We start from the raw sequence: 18,247 nt of genomic DNA, 5'->3' as shown, positions 1-18,247 counted from the left end.
TATTCCCTCACCTCACACACACATCTTGGGGCCAAGCTTCTTCTGTGGGGCAGCTTAAACCAGTCAGGAGCACTGCCTATAGCTTGCCCAAGAGTTAAGGCAGATTCATGAGAAAGGACTTGCCAAAAAGGTCCTTACTGAAGCGTAATCATGGGAGTAACAGCAGAAACACCTCAGACAACTGCTTACAAAAGGCAGGAGGATGGAGAAGCCAAGGAGATCAGACCCTCTTAGCAGCTCTTGAAGTAAGCCTGGATGCTAGGAAGAATGCAGTCTGGAAAGCGATGGCGAACCTCAACAGCATGATAAAAAGTAGAGACATCACCCTGCCAACAAAAGTCTGCATGGTCCAAGCAATGGTATTCCCAGTAGTCATGTATGGCTGCGAGAGTTGGACTATAAGGAAGGCCGAGCGCCGAAGAATAGATTCTTTTGAACTATGGTGCTGGAGAAGACTCTTGAGAGTTCCTTGGACTGCAAGGAGATCAAATCAGTCAATCCTCAAAGAAATCAACCCTGACTGTTCCCTGGAAGGCCAGATAATGAAACTGAAGCTCAAATACTTTGGCCACCAAATGAGAAGGGAGCACTCACTGGAGAAGACCCTGATGCTGGGAAAGATTGAAGGTCAAAGAAGACGGGGACGGCAAAGGATGAGATGGTTAGACAGTGTCATAGATGCAACGAACATGAAATTGAGCAAACTTCAGAGGACGGCGGAAGACAGGAGGGCCTGGCGGGAGCTGGTCCATGGGGTCGCAGAGAGTCGGACTCAACTGTGCGACTGAACAACAAAAAAAGTGCGCCACCCCACAAAATCTAGGACATTCGTCAAGGTGCCGGTACCGGGACCTGATTCTTTTCGTGAAGAAACCACATCCACGAGAGGAAATTACAGTCATACCCCTGGGCGACTATTTTTACCTTGCTTTTCCTCTACGGAGCATGGGTTGGCTTCCTCCCTGGTGTTCTTCTCCCGCCCCCCTTTCCTTTCTGCACTATATCTCTGCGAAGTGGACTGACAACCATTGGCCCGAGGCTGAAGCCGGGATCTGAACGCCAAGTCCATGCCTCCTGCCCACGCTACCGCTACCATCTAGCTGCATCCACCAGACAGGGCAGACGGTGGGAACAGATACCAGGCTTCTACCAGGACACGTTTCTCCAAGCATACAGTTCTAGAAAGCAGGAGATATATCTGTCTACATGGGGAAACTGCAGCAGAGCACACGTCCCTTTTTACACCTCCCCCCCGGTCCGAGCAACTTACGGAGGGGGCTTGGTGGGTCTCCCATCAAACTTGTCTTTCAATTGCCGCTCAGCTTTGGTCAGCGTGGAGCGGGGGGCTCCTTCTTCGATGTTTACCTCAGGGTGCTTCTGGATATAATCCCGCATCATTTCCTGCAGAAAGGAAACACAAGGAAAGGTTAAAGCGACAGACGTTGGGGGATGTGTGAAAAACCCTCCCTAGTCTCTAGCGCCGTGGCTCGGGGTTAGGAAGGAGCCCACTGTTGCGTGACCACCTCAGCGTAAGGCAGCGGACGGGGCGCCCTCGCCAGCCAGAGGCGGGGAGTCGCCTCGCAACTCCCCTCAGGCTGGCCGAGAGACACCCGTGAGTCGGCTCTCGGAGCGCGGCTGGGTTTCCGCAGCTGCGACAAGGCCGGGCTGAGCACAGGGGGGAGAAGATGGAGGGGAACTGTTGGATGTTCCCTACCTCATACTCCTTCCGTTGCTCCAGAGCCTTATGAATCCATTTCAGCCTTTTTTTGTCCGAGAGCTGAGACCATTGCTTGCCCAACGCCTCCTTCACCTCCTTCGTGGTGGCCTGAAAAACCCAGGTGGGTGGGGGGGACAAAAAGGTAGATAAAAAGAGGGGAAAAATCGGGGGGAACTGCCCACCTCGGTGGTGAAACAGTAAACTAAGCTAAACTCTGGGAATGGTGAATTTAGAAAAAAAAATTGCTTTCCTCTAATATTTTAAAGGAAAGCAGAGTTGCCTCATTACGAAGGAAACCTATTGGCTCACATGCAGGGACATGCTCACGCCACTCAGCAAAAGCTAAGAGCTGGATATCTAGTGGCGAATCCTGAGACTCTTGTTGATTTTTTTTACATACAAAGCTTGTTTCCAAGCCCTTGTGGTTGTGGAGAAAATTTTTGCAGGGTCTCATGTCCCCCCCCCCCTTTTTCTAACCAGGTGGTCAATATTATCCAGAAGATCTGATTTATAGAAGTGATGTGCATGCAACCAAACATCTGCGCGCGAATACGGCATAACGAACATTAAGAATTGTTATTCTTGTCTCCTCAGATGCCTCCAAGGCAAAAAGACAAGCCCTGTCTTCTTCATTGTCCCAAGCAATTGGTCAGTGGTATCATTATTACCCCTGGCTTAAGTTTAGCGCTGGCACTATCCTCTGCTAATCTGTCCCATTCTTTTAAGACCCATTCATGCAAACACCCAGTAACGGTGAGTTCCCCTGACTGTTTCTTCACTGTGTGGGGAAAGAAACGGCTTCTTCCCTTTCATCTGCCCTTTGTACTTCTGCTCATCGTTTTCCTCAGACGGTCCTGAAGCATATTTGCTTGAGAAGGAACCTGAGCTTACGATTTCACGAACTCTTAACGATCCTCTGTCAGTTTTCTTTAGTAGGCCCGGCCTCCCAAGCCTTTTACCACAAGGAAGGGGCTTTCTCCAGTTCTGTTACAACAAGCTTAGCAGAACCAAGTGTTAAAAGCTGCTTCCGGGATGGAACTACTTGTCTGGGGGTGGCAGACAGGTCTGAAGGTCCCTCCTGTTAAAAATCTGCTCTGTGCACATGGAAAACCACCACCAAACACAGCAAGGGCAAAGTCAGAGTGCCGCCCTCCCTGTGTAGTTAGTTGCTTTGGATGGAGGAAACATTCAAACATGAAGTTTTCCACCTACCACGTAAAACACTTTATTTTGTTCAAGGGAACAAAACGCCCTTTGCTGTTCCCTCCTTTTAAAGTGGGAAAACCAAAAAGTTTTTTTAAATGATGTGCGTAATTGATTCCAGCCCGATCTATATTTAATCTGATCTCCTACTGTATGTGTATACATATGCCAATAAAGGCTTGTCAAATGTAAAAACTGATTCCAGCACAACGCTCCCTTCTAAGCTGCGGAGTCTTGTGAGCAAAAATTCTACTCTGTGAGCCACTGGCATTAAAGTTGTGAGCGAGCGATTTGGCCGCTGCATCAATTAGTTTGCTCTGGAGCCGTCCTTCCCGAGCAAAGACGGAAATGCATGCGCCGGAGGCTAAAAAACCATGAGCTAGCTCACACTAACTCAGCCTTAGAGGGAACACTGGTTGCAAAGTCCAGATTGCTTGGGAGTAACGAATGTCCAGGGTCGCTCTCAGTTCAGGGGTGCCACGCTTACCTCTGCCTCCTGCCTGCCCCCGGCTACCAGGCCTTCTCCTCCTGTCTCCATGCTCCCCACACCCCCTTTGCCCGCCGTGGCTGCAGAGTTACCTACTCAGCGGGAACGACTTACATCGGGGCGCACTTTCAGGTAGATCTTCTTCTCATGAGTGTACCAGAGCTGCTGTGGAGTCTTGGGTTTCTCAGGGATGTCGGATTTCTTGGCGTTCTGGATGAGATCGGGGTGGTCTTCCCTTCACAGGGCGGAGGAAGGAAAAAAGGAGGGAGGGGGAGGTAAGGAAGCTGCAATACTATGAGAACGTAAAGTAACACTCACACGGTTGCCCCTTTGAAGCTCTGGACACCCTACTACACCCCCCTCCCCCCAAATTCTGAAAGACATTTTACTTATTTTTATGATGATGATGATGATGATGATGAAGAAGAGGCGGAGGAGGAGGAGGAGATTGGATTTATACCCTGCCCTTCACTACCCGAAGGAGTCTCAGAGCGGCTTACAATCTCCTTCCTCTCCCCACAACAGACACCCCATGAGGTAGGTGGGGCCGAGAGAGCTCTTTCGAGAATTGCTCACAAGAGAACAGCTCTGAGAGAACTTGTGACTGACCCAAGGTCACACCAGCAGCTGCATGTGGACGAAGAAGAGATTGGATTTATACCCCGCCCTTCACTACCCAAAGGAGTCTCAGAGTGGCTTACTATCTCCTTTCCCGTCCACTCCCCAACAAGACGCCCTGTGAGGTAGGTGGGGCTGAGAGAGAGCTCTTTCGAGAACTGTCCTTGAGAGACAGAACTTGTGACTGGTCCAAGGTCACACCAGCAGTTGCATGTGGAGGAGTGGGGAATTCTGGTTCTCCCAGATTAGAGTCTGCGCTCCTAACCACTACACCTAACTGGATCTCTACACTCTAATGGGGACCCAAAGCGGCTTACATCATTCTTCCCTTCACCATTTTATCCTCACAACAACCCTGAGAGGTAGGTTAGGCTGAGAGCGTGTGACTCGCCCAAGGTCACCCAGCAGGCTTCCATGGCACAAGTAGGGGTTCTAACCTGGCTTTCCCAGCTCCGAGTTCGACAACTTAGCCACTGTACCACTCTGGGTCAGATTGTGGACTGCCATGAAACTGAAATGTGGTTTTAGTCCCTTTAAAGATCTAAACCAGGGGTTTCAAACATGTGGCCCGAGGGCCGGGTCAGGCCCCCGGAGGGCGTCTATCAGGCCCGCAGTGGAACTGGCTGTCTTCTGCTGCTGCTTCTTCCAGTTCTGCTGCTGCTGCGTCATCGTACGTTTGCAGCTTACAGAGACACACCTGAACAGCACACTCAAGATGGCAACAGCACAGATGTTTTGATGCAATCGTTCAGGGCAAGAGGCGTCAGTTATCAGACAGTGTTAAATAAACAAAATATTGCGGGAGTGCTAATGTTTTAAGCATGTTTTTATTTTAAGTTAAAAAAAGCCCTTTGTGCTTGTGCCCTTTATAAAGTTTTTATCTCCGCTACCAGGCATTACATTTCATGACACACGTGGCCCGGCCCAACAAGGTCTCCTTTATGTCAGATCCGGCCCTCGTAACAAATGAGTTTGACACCCCTGATCTAGATGCTACATACGGGCCAAAACAACACTCCACGAACACCCAGTGCAGAGACAGAGGGGTGTTTTTTGCTTGGAGGGGGAGTCCCAACACTGTGAAACTCTCTTCCTCTATTAAACATGATTCTGAATATTTTTACTCCTTTTTCCTCCCTCACAGGGTTGTTGTGAGGATAACATGCAGCAGAAACGAATGACGTAAGTCACTTTGGGTCCCCAGGGAGGACAAAGGCGAGGCATGCAAATGGTTTATAACCCTGGAATGCTTAAAACTCGTACTGCCCATCAGCTTCATGGGATGTCTTCAAGTTCTAGTCTTTTGGGAAAGGGAGCAAAAGTTCTCTTTGTCCACTCTCTTCAGCCAAGGCATATTTTTAGAAACCTCTATCATGTCCCACCCTTAGTCGTCTCTTTTCTAAACTGGAAGGTTCCCGACTCTTCAGCGTTTCATCACATGCAAATGGTTTATAACCCTGGAATGCTTAAACTCGTAAATTCTGCCACTCTTTAAAGACTCAAAAAACTTCAGCTCTTCTGTAGCCAAACTTCCTCAAGGATGCATTAATTCGTCTCCACCACGCCCATAATTCCCCCTCCCCCATCCCCGTGCATCTTCATGCAGCAAAGCTCATATAACTATTGGGCCACTCACCCACAACACAATTCACACAAGGAGACTGTTAAGAAGAGCCCCCCTGCTGGATCAGACCAGTGGTCCATCTAGTCCAGCATCCTGTCTCACACAGTGGTCAACCAGTTCCCATGGAGGGCCAGCAACAGGGCAGAGAGGCCGAGGCCTTCCCCTGATAAGACCATAAGAAGAGCCCTGCTGGATCAGACCAGTGGTCCATCTAGTCCAGCATCCTGTCTCACAGAGTGGCCAACCAGTTCCCATGGAGGGCCAGCAACAGGACATGGAGGCCAAGGCCTTCCCCTGATCTTGCCTCCTGGCTCTGGGATCTAGAGAATTAGTACCTCTGAATGTGGAGGTTCCCCTCAGTCACCATGGCTAGTAGCCACTGATAAACATACCTTCCATGAATCTATATAATCCCCTTTTAAAGATGTTTATTCCTGTGGGCACCACTACATCCTCTGGCAGCGAATCCCACATTTTCATCACTCTGTGTAAAGTAGTATTTCCTTTTGTCAGTCCGGCACCTACTGCCCATCAGCTTCGTGGGATGCCCTCAAGTTCTAGTCTTTTGGGAGAGGGAGCAAAAGTTCTCTTTGTCCACTCTCCCCAGCCCAGGCATAATTTCAGAAACCTCTATCATGTCCCCCACCACCACCCTTAGTCGTCTCTTTTCTAAACGGGAAGGTTCCCGACTCTTCAGCAGTTCATCACGGGGAAGGTGCTCCAACCCCCTCGTCGTCTTCGTGGCCCTCCTCTGTCCTTTTCCCAGCAATGCTAATGACAAGCAGCTACTTAGGCGACTTACCTAAACCTTGCCAAATTCCGCTCGAAGTCTTGTTTCTCACGCTGAAAGTCTTGGATATACTTCATCTGAAATGGAGGGAAGGGGTGGGGTGGGGGGTTAACAGAGGTCGACGGCAGGTCTGGAAGAGGAAGGCTGCACAGAGGTTCTGGAACTTGCACAACAAACCACTCCTTGGAGATGAGGCAAGAGAGGCCAGAGATGAGCGATTCTTCCCTTGAAAGCCCCATTAAATGATACACACTGGGGGAAAGAGAGGTGTGCCCCCATCTCCTGCCCTGGCTAGCCAAACCTTTTCCCCACTTAAGAGTTGCTGACACTGTTCCCTCTAAGCTGAGTTAGTGTGAGCTAGCTCACAGTTTTTTAGCCTCTCGCTACAGAGATCAGTTCCCCTGGAGAAAATGGCTGCTCTGGACTGTATGGCATTATACTCTGCTACGGTCCCTCCCTGCCCCAGGCTCTTCCATTAATTTCCCGAGATCCTGATGGGGAACTGGGAACTTCTTGCAAGAAACGAAAGGATCTTCTCCCCCTGGGGCAGCTGTGTGAAAAGCCAGTCGCGTGGGCTAAACAACAGTCACGTCGGGGTTAGCAGCCCCGGTTACTGCCTCATCTGCTTCCCTGCCGGTCCCTCTACCTGCTCTTGCCGTCCCTGTTCGGGGAATACATCGAACAAGCAGACACTGGGATGCGAATGACTGGGGCATTTAGTAAATCTTTTCAAGGTAAACATCATGTCTTATCTTATGAATAAAGCTTTACAACATTACAAAGAAAGGTCCATCATTCTCAAGGAAAAGTCTGTATTCTCCAACATTCTTTCATTCTCAATGTAAAGCTAAAGGTAAAGGTTCCCTTGAGTCCGCACACTTAACCACTACGCCAAACTGGCTCCCTCAATGTGGAGGCTACAGGGAGATCCTGATGGGGAACTGGGAACTTCTTGCAAGAAACAAAAGGATCTTCTCCCCCTGGGGCAGCTGTGTGAAAAGCCGGTCGCGTGGGCTAAACAACAGTCACATTGGGGTTAGCAGCCCCGGTTACTGCCTTATCTGCTTCCCTGCCAGTCCCTCTACCTGCTCTTGCCGTCCCTGTTCGGGGAATACATCGAACAAGCAGACACTGGGATGCGAATGACTGGGGCATTTAGTAAATCTTTTCAAGGTAAACATCATGTCTTATCTTATGAATAAAGCTTTACAACATTACAAAGAAAGGTCCATCATTCTCAAGGAAAAGTCTGTATTCTCCACCATTCTTTCATTCTCAATGAGCACCCGGATATAAGCTCATTTCATCCCCATCTCCCTCAGGAGTAATCCTATTATATTAAAAGGCGCCAGCCTCTTGATACAGCTCATTATTTTCGTTAGGAACCAACCAGTGCTTAACTTCTTCTTTACTTTCTTCAAATTATCTTCTGGTTCTATTTCAAGTGTTTGAAGTAGTAGCAAACCAGTCCTCTTTTCTGCCTGGCTGGACGCCTTCTTTTTAAATCGGCTGGCAAATGCTCTCTACCTGCTGGGGGTCGGGGGGCAGGTTGTGTGGGTGTGTGCTAGGGCTGCTCACTCCCAGGTGGTGAACAACCAATACAAACCATACAAACAACCATGATATAATTAGGGTAAAGGTCAAGGTTTCCCTTGCTCGAAAGCCAGTTGAACCCGACTCTAGGGTTGCGGTGCTCATCTCTGTTTCCAAGCCGAAGAGCCAGCGCTGTCCGAAGACGTTTCCGTGGTCATGTGGCCGGCATGACTAGACGTCGAGGCACACGGAACGCTGTTACCTCCCCACCGAAGCGGTACCTATTTATCTACTTGCAACTTCTTGCTTTCGAACTGCTAGGTTGGCAGGAGCTGGAACCAGAGACGGGAGCTCAGTCCGTCATGCGGTACTCGGGTCTTGAACTGCTGAACTACTGACCTTCCAGCCTGCAGCTCAGCGTCTTAACCACTTGAGCCACCACAGCTCCTTCATGATACTAAGACAATATTTTATGGATTTTTAATGTATTTACTGTAAAGATTTTTAACATTAATAGATACCAACGATGAATATGCATTCCTCAGCACAAGGAATTTGGGGGCAAATTATGTGTGTTTCAGCCACTGCAAGGGTCCGTGGGCCCTTACAGGCCATAAGGTCCGTACAGTGGGCTCTCGAGGCCAGAAGGAAAGCTTAATCGTGACAGTAGTATCCACAAGTGGAAGATGGGATGGTAACATTCCATGGAGGAGGACGAGAAGGTGGCGATTGGATTTATACCCCGCCCTTCACTCGGAGTCTCAGAGCGGCTTACAATCTCCTTCCCCTTCTCCTCCCCACAACAGACACCCTGTGAGGTAGGCGGGGCTGAGAGAGCTCTTGAGAGAACTATCCTTGAGAGAACAGCTCTGACAGAACGATGGCTTGCCCAAGGTCATCCAGCAGCTGCAAGTGGAGGAGTGGGGAATCAAACCCGGTTCTCCCAGATTAGAGTCCACGCACTTAACCACTACAATCTCATGTCCACCAGGGAAGGGACCACAAAACATCGGGTGGCAACAGTAACTGCATCGTGTGGACAGTGACATAAGAATCAAAGCTGATAGGGGTGCATGTGGAGGTGAACTAACATTAAGTCTGAGAAAGTGTTGAAAGCTGTTTACACTATCTGATTTATGTACCGTTTCATTGAGTAAGGCAGTGATAAGAATGTAAGAGAAGCCATGTTCGCTCAGGCCCACACTCTGTGTCACACGGTGGCCAAAACCCAGGTGCCATTAGGAGGTCCAGTACCCCCCACTACTTTCTCATTACTGTGAAATAATGGGCATAAAATCCATAGTGATGCTGTGATGACAGGCCAGTCCCAGGATAGGGCAGTCCACCTGGTGGTGGAACCAAGAACTGTTCCAATTAAATGCAGAGTAGAAGTCAGGCCCGTAGTCAGGATTTTGTGGCTTGTGGGGCAAATTTCTTTCCTGGGTCCCCCCGAAGTTCTCAGTGAAAACAGTTCTCAGAAAACTGTTGCCAGGATAGATCTCTACGCTGCAAGCTGTCATCCACTTTAGATGACAGTTCTCAGCTGCCGCAAGTTAATCACTTCTGCCAGCCTCAGCAACAATTCTGAGAACAAGCTGGCAGGTGAGGGTGATGACTTCTATAGTCAAGAAAGCTAACACCTAGGCAGAAAAACCCTCTTAAAAGGAGATCAGTTTCTTGACACAGAGTTAGAAGGGATCCTAGAGGTCACCTACTCCAACCCCCTTGTTCAGTGCAGGGACTCAGTCAAGTACAGCACCCCACTCTGCTTAAAGGAGTGCACACCTTTTAAAAAATGTTTTAAATGATTGGAAAACCCATTTACAGGAGCAGTTTTTGTAGGGCTGTGCTTTTAAGAAAGGGGGCAGAGCCCCCAGGCCCCACCATAGTTACGGGCCTGGTAGAAGTAGGAGCAAGATTTCTGTAGTGTGACCAGAGCACAAATCAGATGGATGGCAGTGTGCATGTTATGGTATTATCAACACAAGTTAGCCACAAGAAGCCAGTGATATATCAATATATCAATGATATACTTTTGAAACTTGAACCTGAAACATTAGATCTAAGATAATATCTGAAGTTACTTTCAGAACACTGATTTAAAATTTGCCTGTAAAAATATGTATTTGTTATACGATTATTGCCTTAAGAGATGTTTTGTAGTGTGTAATACAGTTCTCTGGTGTCTTCAGCCTGGACATAGTTAAGCATTACTGTTTTTTATCACCTATTTTTGTACTTCATCTGCAGACATCTATTGTACTTACCTTGTATTGTTATTAAATTCTTAAATAGACATTATAATATATTTTTTAAAGAAGTCAGTTCACCTACGTAACTGAAGATGAAAGTTGTTTTTGCTGTCTCAGGAATGCTGGTACAACAACCGTGCACTTGATAAAGACCGAGCTGCGACTAGTCCATAAGGGAGAACGCAATACTGGTAATGGTGATTTCGTATGCCAAAATACAGGTTTTTCCTGACTTCGGATTGTGACAGAGCAGTAGGCCATTTGTAGGACCATGGATGTGTGCCATTAACTCCACGCTGAGTCCTCTTTCACTCCCCTGAAGTCTGTAACTCGATGCAATACCCCCATTCCTTTCTTGCTACCATGAAATAATGGTATGGTGCGGTGAGACCAATTCTGTAATACCTTTCATTGGAGAGATTAAGCCATTTTGAGGAGAATGGGAAGAGAAGTGCTAAAAAAAGGAAGGATGGTCCAAGAAGTTTTCCCACACAAATGGCCAGTACCAAGGAATTGGTGGGAGTGTTCTACAAAAGCACTCATCAGCAGCAAGGGCATTTTCTCATATGGACAAGTGCCTTCTAAGGCATTTAGGCTTGCAGCCAATCTTACTCGCATTTTCAGTGAAAATCTCTTCCTGGCAGCTTCCCCTTATGTTGCATTGGATTAAGATGGGGGCACATGTTGTGGAGAGTATAAAGACTCTGCTTGGATTGGAGGACTTCCTGATGGCACCTGGGGTTTGACCACTGCGTGACACAGTGTTGGACTGGACGGAAGAAAAAGAGATTGGATTTATACCCCGCCCTTCACTCGGAGTCCCAGAGGGGCTTACAAACTCCTTTCCCTCCCCACAACAGACACCCTGTGAGGTGGGCGGGGCTGAGAGAGCGCTGACATAAACTACTCTTTTTCAAGAACAGCTGTGCCAGAATTACGGCTTGCCCAAAGTCATCTAGCAGGTGCGAGTGGAGGAGTGGGGAATCAAACCCGGTTCTCCCAGATTAGAGTCTGCGCACTTAACCACTACACCAAACTGGCTCACTGGCCTGATCCAACATGTTCTTAGTGACTTTGGTTGTGGCCTGTTTCTTTTGCCTGTGATTTTCCAACAAAGAAACACCGTCTTTTCCAAATGGGAGAGTTGGAACGCTGTGGAGGACAGCAACAGAAGTCGGAGAACCTAGACCAAACTGGTTGACTAGCAGGGTGAGAGGAAGACTGGATGACCACAAGTTTCCTGGCTGGGTTTTTTAAAATCACTTTCCAAGTCTTTCTTTCTGCAGAAGTACGAAACGGGCTTCCATACAAGTTTTCACATCTCCCAGTCGAGAAGCAGGTCAGAGGTCAGGTGTGAGAACTTGAAGCTACAGAGGGGGCCATGGCCTTAAAGGTACAATTGACGTAGTATTTTATAGTATTGGTTTGCTGTTTAAAATCATCGAATACCTCCTTGTGGATGGATTTTTTGTATAAGCCTTTTATCCTTTTATAAGCAGTTTATCCTCCAGTAGATGTCGGAGAGTGGGGTGAGCTGGTTCCAAAGATGATTCCAGCAGTGAGACACAACAGCTAAGTTAACTGGTGATATGTATGGTACATGAGTAACTTGAATATGGTTTTCTCCCCATGATGTCATGTTTTCTTTTCGTTTTTATCAGCAGGTGCACAATAGGGCGTTTACCATCCTTGAAGGGTGGTGACTGAACAACTGTGTGTGTTTTGCCCTCAAGTTGCAGCCAATTTATGGAGACCCCGCAGGGTTTTCAAGGCAAGAGATGTCCAGGGGTGGTTTGCCTTTGCCTGCCTCCGAGTAGCAACCCTTAGTGGCCTCCCATTCAAACACTAACCAGGGCTGACCCTGCTTAACTTCCCGGATCTGGTGAGATTGAGTTAGCCTGGCCTATCGAGGTCAGGGCAACTGAACAACTACTGAAAGGATAAATGGAGTATTCTAAATGGTTTTTGTATGTTGTGTTATGTAATGTATGGATTGTAACACATGACAGAACGTTATCTTGTGTTGTGTTACGTATTGTATGGACTGTAACGTATAAAAGAACAAAAATAAATTAAAAAAAATAAATTGTTTAGGATTACAAAGGCCACAGTAGTTGCCGGATCTGTCTAAGCAGCAGTGCAGGGCATTAGCAATTTCGTCATGAATGGTGGTGATGCAGCAGTGGACATGGTAGACCGGGAATTTTTGTGGAAGAAAGGAGGTCACAACACAGCTGCTGCCCTTGAAGACTGGAGTGGTTTCATTGTAGGGGAACTAAGACACGGGTGGCCAAACTGTGGCTCGGGAGCTGTATGTGGCTCTTTCACACCTATTGTGCGGCGCCCAGCAGGGCAGATGGGGAAACTCAACATCATTAGCAAACAAATATCACTGGACAAATAAATATCAATATCTGCTTTTACCGCTTTTGTTATTATTTTTGGAAGTCTCATTTAATGTTAATAAAAAGCAAGTTTGCATATTTCCCAGTAAAAACGCGTAAAATTTGTTTATGTCTTGCGGCTCTCAAACATCTGCCGTTTATTCTATTTGGCTCTTACATTAAGCAAGTTTGGGCCACCCCTGAGCTAGGATCTAGTATAGCAGTGGCGGTTCCATAAAACTGTGACAGTACCAAGGCTATGGAGGTTGCACAAATAGAATGGCTATCCAATGTTCCCTCTAAGTGTTGTGAGCAGAAATTCTACCTTGTGAGTGAAAAAAAAGCTAGTAGCATTAAGTTCTGAGCAAATATACATTTGACTATCACGTAAATTAGTTTTTTTAGAAGATTACTTCTATAACCTTGTAAAAATCTCAGATTAAATTCTTCTAAATTATATTTAAACTATATTTTAAGAACAATTTAAACATTGTAAGAGAATCAAGTCACATTTCACCCACCCCTTTCCAGTATACTGGTAGACCTGACTTCCGAAGAAGAGGTCTACCCCACCCCTTTCCTCTATATTGGTAGACCTGGCCTCTAGAGAACTGGCCTACCACCCCAGTCCGCTATATTGGTAGACCTGACCTTGGAAAACATACCAGCACTTGGGGGGACGGGGGACTCTTGCAGTCTGCTTTGGGGGTTTTTTAAGTGAAATATGACAACCAGCCTTACAGGTCAAGTATAACAGAGGAGGAACAATCACTGTCAGAACCCTGCCTAACCTAACAAACAGGAAGTTCCTTAAAAGTTATCAACCTTGCCCGAACTACTTATTTATTCAACTATTTATACCCCACTTTCCCCCTGTGACTCAAGGCAACTTACAAATCATGCTGAAAAGCATAAAATGGGTATGCAAAAACAAACATTTTTTCCCAGCTCCATTGTAGCTTATGGGGACCATTATAGTCAATAGGCCCCATGGGCTATATAACGGAAACTCAATTTGGGGGTATCTTGAGGCTCAGGGGGTATTTTTTTAGGCAGAAGCACCAAATTGGCAGCATAGCTGCTGGTGCCTCTCCTCAATCCCCCCCTCCCCCCCGGTTTCAAAAAGATTGGACCAAGGGGTCCAATTCTATGGGCCCCAGAAGGAGGTGCCCCCATCCCCCATTGTTTCCAATGGAGGGGGGAAACGTCTCTTGAGCAGAAGTTCACAATCCCTGAGCTGCCTGTTAAAATTTTATGCACAAGCACCCCCTAGGGCAGCTTAGTGGGAACTGTGGCTAGAACACAAGGATTATAAGGGGTGGGAAACTGTACTGCATGCTATGCTAGTTCTCAAGACAAGGGGATGTGGACCTGAAGGTAGACCATTGGGAATGAGCTTCCCAATCATAAGAGAGTCAATACTAATGTCTATCAGCGTCATCACACCACAAATAAGAGAGTGCACAGGAACATCTCAACAACAACACCCAACAGGGCTGAAAAAGGTACTGATCCTTCGGACTGTGACTTTGGTATAATGTTGGTTATGCCACCAGTGTGGGAACTGCCAGTATGATGAAAATAACCTTACAGGTGGTCAACAGGATCTCTCCTGGGACTAGTGTGATGAACCGCGGAATGGAGCTGGTGTCCTCTATTTCCCCATCTTAAAAACACTGCCGGCCAAGACAAAACATTTCACCAAGAAGGAATTCTTGCAAAGGCCTTGGAGAAACACTTGAGAGCACTGTTCCCTCTAAGCTGAGTTAAGGTGAGCTAGCTCAAAGTTTTTTAGCCTCTGGCTCACACATTTTTGTCTTAGCTTAGGAGGGATGGCTCCAGAGCAGTGTTCCCTCTAAGCTGAGTTAGTGTGAGCTAGCTCACAGTTTTTTAACCTCCGGCTCACACATTTTTGTCTTAGCTCAGGAAGGATGGCTCCAGAGCAAACTAATTTATGCAGTAGCCAAATTGCTTGCTCAGAACTTTAATGCCAGTAGCTCACAGAGTAGAATTTTTGCTCACAGGACTCCATAGCGTAGAGGGAACATTGCTCCAGAGCAAACTAGTTTATGCAGTAACCAAATCACTCACTCACAACTTTAATGCTAGTAGCTCATGAAATTGAATTTTTGCTCACAAGACTTCACAGCTTAGAGGGAACATTGCTTGAGGCACTATGTTCCGTGGTATTACTGAGGTATGTGATGGCATCAGTAAGGAGTTGGACAGAGTGGTCACAGTTGGGTTGGAAAAGACAAGATCCTTCATAACATCAGGTGACATTCCTATTTGGGAAACGTTTTCTTCTTCAGTAAGGTGCTGGATGAAACTTTCAAAATCGGGATGGAAAGACAGGAAATCCCACAACCTCAGGGGGCATTCCCAGGCAAATGTATTACACCCCACAGATAACCATACTGTACTGTCCAAAACTGATGTTGCTTACCTTTTTCTTTTCAGGGAGCTCCTTATACTTTTTTGAAAGTATCTTAGTGAGATCCAGATTGCTCATCTCTGGGTGCAGCTTGGCATATTTTGCTCGCTTTTCCATGAAGAAACGAAAGTACGGGGTCAAAGGTTTCTTGGGGAAGTCAGGGTGCTTCTGAATGGGGGAAGAGGCAAAAGGAAGAAATAACATTTCAAGCCCACCGACTTCCCAAAGACCGAAAAATTTTGTTTGAAGTAAGGGAGCTGAGCTGAATGCTTGGAATGGGCCACTCGCCACAATTTAAGAAGCTAATGGAATAAACTGAACATACACCCATAACATTCTGCGTGTTTAATACCTTTCTGCAGCAGTAACAACCTGCAGCGTTTGTTCCTCCCCTCGCTGCGAGCTATCAAAATTAAAGTGAGAGGTCCTCCTCTCTATTAAAAATATTACAGGACACCTAATTCCTATGCAACCTGATCTCATACTACTAGATCTATGGAATGCTCCGCATGTTCCCAAAAATAGTCAAGATCTCATCTCGATCCTATTAACAGCAGCTAAAGTGGTCATTGCAAGCAGCTGGAAATCTTCCAATAAACTTTTACTTTCATCATGGCACCTGAAAGTATGGGATTTTTATATAATGGACAAACTGTCGGATGTAGTGGCTTCAAATAACACTTCAAACCAAAACTCCACACATTACACGAAATGGTTTCCTTTCTTAGAATATGTTTTTAATTCAGATACATCTAAATTTAATGTTCCTTCCAAATATTATGAAGTTTTTCATCACATGTAACTTGAAGTTGGTAACATCTGCTTCAAAAATCTTTATTGTATATTGTATTATGGTAGTCAACAGTTTTTTCAAGGTTAAAAGTTGATTGTTGGTTTTTGAAATAAAATAAAATGTTATTTTTTAAAAAAAATATTAAAGTGAGCAAAAGTGTTTTTGGTGTTTTCCAAAATCCAACCCTGTCACAGGAGACACATACTCTCTCTCTCTAATACACACACACACTTTATAAAAGAAAAACTGTAAAAAAAATCATAGGGGACATACATCACATCTGACTTGTAATAGGAACATGAGCAGAAGTGAATTTAGAAAGGGATTCTCCTGTGAGAGAGGCCTTTTCAAACAAAAACATTTTAGAATCCAGGGGTGGGTTTGGAGATACTAAAGTTGTCAGATGCTGAAGAGCCAGGGTTGTGTGGTGGTTATGAGCGGCGGACGCGAATCTGAAGGACCCGGGTTCGATTTCCCTGCTCCTCCCCCCCGTGAAGTCTGCTGGGTGACCTCCGGCCAGTCCCAGTTCGCTCAGATCTGTCAGCCCCATCTACCTCACAGGATCCCTGTTGTGGGGAGAGGAAGGGAAGGCCGTTTTGAGACTCCTTATACCAGAGAAAGCAGGGTATAAAAACCCACCCTCTTCTTGTCTTTTGTTACTTTAACCGTCCCCAGCTTGAGGTAAGGTTAATAAGTTTGAAAGACGGGAAGGCCTGCTTAAACAATAAGATACTCTCTGTACTATGTCTTTTAACTGACTTCAATTATCACTATGCCATCAGGTCACAACTGACCCCGCAGGGTTTTCAAGAGATGTTCAGAAGGTGGTTTGCCATTGCAGAAAAGAACTTTGATGTGGTATATGATCACAACTGCTAGAATGACTTCTGCACAATGTTGGAAACAAGATAGAATTCCGGAAACTGAGGAATGGATAAAGAAACTAATATTCATGGTTGAAATGGACAAAATGACAAGGAAACGTAAGAACCTTGAAGCAGAAGAATTCTATGCAGATTGGAAAGACTTTAAAGAGTACTTAGAAAAATATTGGGATGTAAAGGACAACTTAATTTGCTTTGACAATTATTGAAAAGTTAATGTTATTAGATGAAAGTTAATTAAGAGAAAATACTAATAGAAAGAAGTGTTACCGATAGATTAAGATTAGAAGATAAGGAAAATGGAAAAGGACTAAAAAATGGGCTGGAGGTTGGAGCACTGTGGGAAGCCAGGGGGGGAGGGGAAAGAGAAGAAAGAATGTATAACAAAATAATATGTCGTATGTTTGAACTAATAATATATCCTAATAAATTATTTTTGAAGAAAAAAGAAGAAGAAGAGATTGGATTTATACCCAGCCCTTCACTACCTGAAGGAGTCTCAGAGCGGCTTACAAACTCCTTTCCCTTCCCCTCCCCACAACAGACACCCTATGAGGTGGGTGGGGCTGAGAGAGCTCTTGACACAAACTGCTCTTTTTCAAGGACAGCTGTGCCAGAGCTTGTGACTGACCCAAGGTCACATCAGCAGGTGCAAGTGGAGGAGTGGGGAATCAAACCCGGTTCTCCCAGATTAGAGTCCACACACTTAACCACTACACCAAACTGGCTGGTGGTTTGCCATTACCTGCCTCGGTATCATGACCCTGGTATTCCTTGGTCGTCCCCCATCCAAATAGCTAGCCAGAGCTGACCCTGCTTCGCTTCTGAGATCTGACGAGATCAGGATACCCTGGGCTATCCAAGTCAGGGGTTTGTATTATTCTATAAAAATACTTACACGGATTTTGCAGGGAACCCCCCCCCCAAAAAAAACCCAAGTAAGATTAACACCTGGATTTCACCCGTCGCCGACAGCCCCGCCTTAACTAGAGACGGCAAAGGGTCAGCTCAAACTGAGGGGAGATGAGGAAACAATTCCTGCTTTAGCGCACTGACGTCTCAGCAGGGAGTCCCCCGTTCTGCAAAGCTCTGCCTGTCAGACCCGAGAAAGAGGGACTCATCCCCCACCCCAGAATATCTACCTTAGCGAAGGAGGTGCCCCCCCTTTCTTTTTCATCCGATGACTACATGTTAAGAATTCTGCTTTCCACTTCAACAGAGAGGAGACGTGATATTTTATGAAATACAATTTCATGGGCCAGACTCCTGGGACAGGGAATTCTCTCTCTTGCGGGACCCTCTTTCCCCCGAATCCACTTGGCTGCCTTTGCTATTTTCCTTTTCTTTCAGATCTACACACTCTTCTCCCCACTCATTCTGATGTGCTTTGAGTCCCCTTTGCCTGTACCCAGTCTTCCCTTCCCCCTGCCTAGAGATGTGAAGGCTCGGGAAAAAACCAGAAAAATTCGGGGGGGGGGGGGGGGGTTTTTTTCCTTTTTTTTTTTTAAACCTTTTGTTTTTTTCCCAC

At 46.4% G+C, this 18,247-nt stretch overlaps 1 protein-coding gene across 1 annotated transcript in view; it reads right to left on the bottom strand.

The window, feature by feature from the left end:
* Window positions 1-18,247, bottom strand: part of UBTF (upstream binding transcription factor, RNA polymerase I) — an 86,935-nt gene that overhangs the window by 49,913 nt on the left and 18,775 nt on the right. The window contains 5 exon segments of the mRNA XM_015410316.1: window positions 1,271-1,401; window positions 1,715-1,825; window positions 3,522-3,642; window positions 6,452-6,516; window positions 15,055-15,210. Of these exon segments, the coding sequence (XP_015265802.1) occupies window positions 1,271-1,401; window positions 1,715-1,825; window positions 3,522-3,642; window positions 6,452-6,516; window positions 15,055-15,210 (584 nt within the window).

The sequence above is a fragment of the Gekko japonicus genome, unplaced genomic scaffold (assembly GCF_001447785.1).
Source record: "Gekko japonicus isolate JY-2015 unplaced genomic scaffold, Gekko_japonicus_V1.1 scaffold1360, whole genome shotgun sequence".
Classification (NCBI taxonomy): domain Eukaryota; kingdom Metazoa; phylum Chordata; class Lepidosauria; order Squamata; family Gekkonidae; genus Gekko; species Gekko japonicus.
This window is presented reverse-complemented; position numbering and strand designations above follow the sequence as displayed.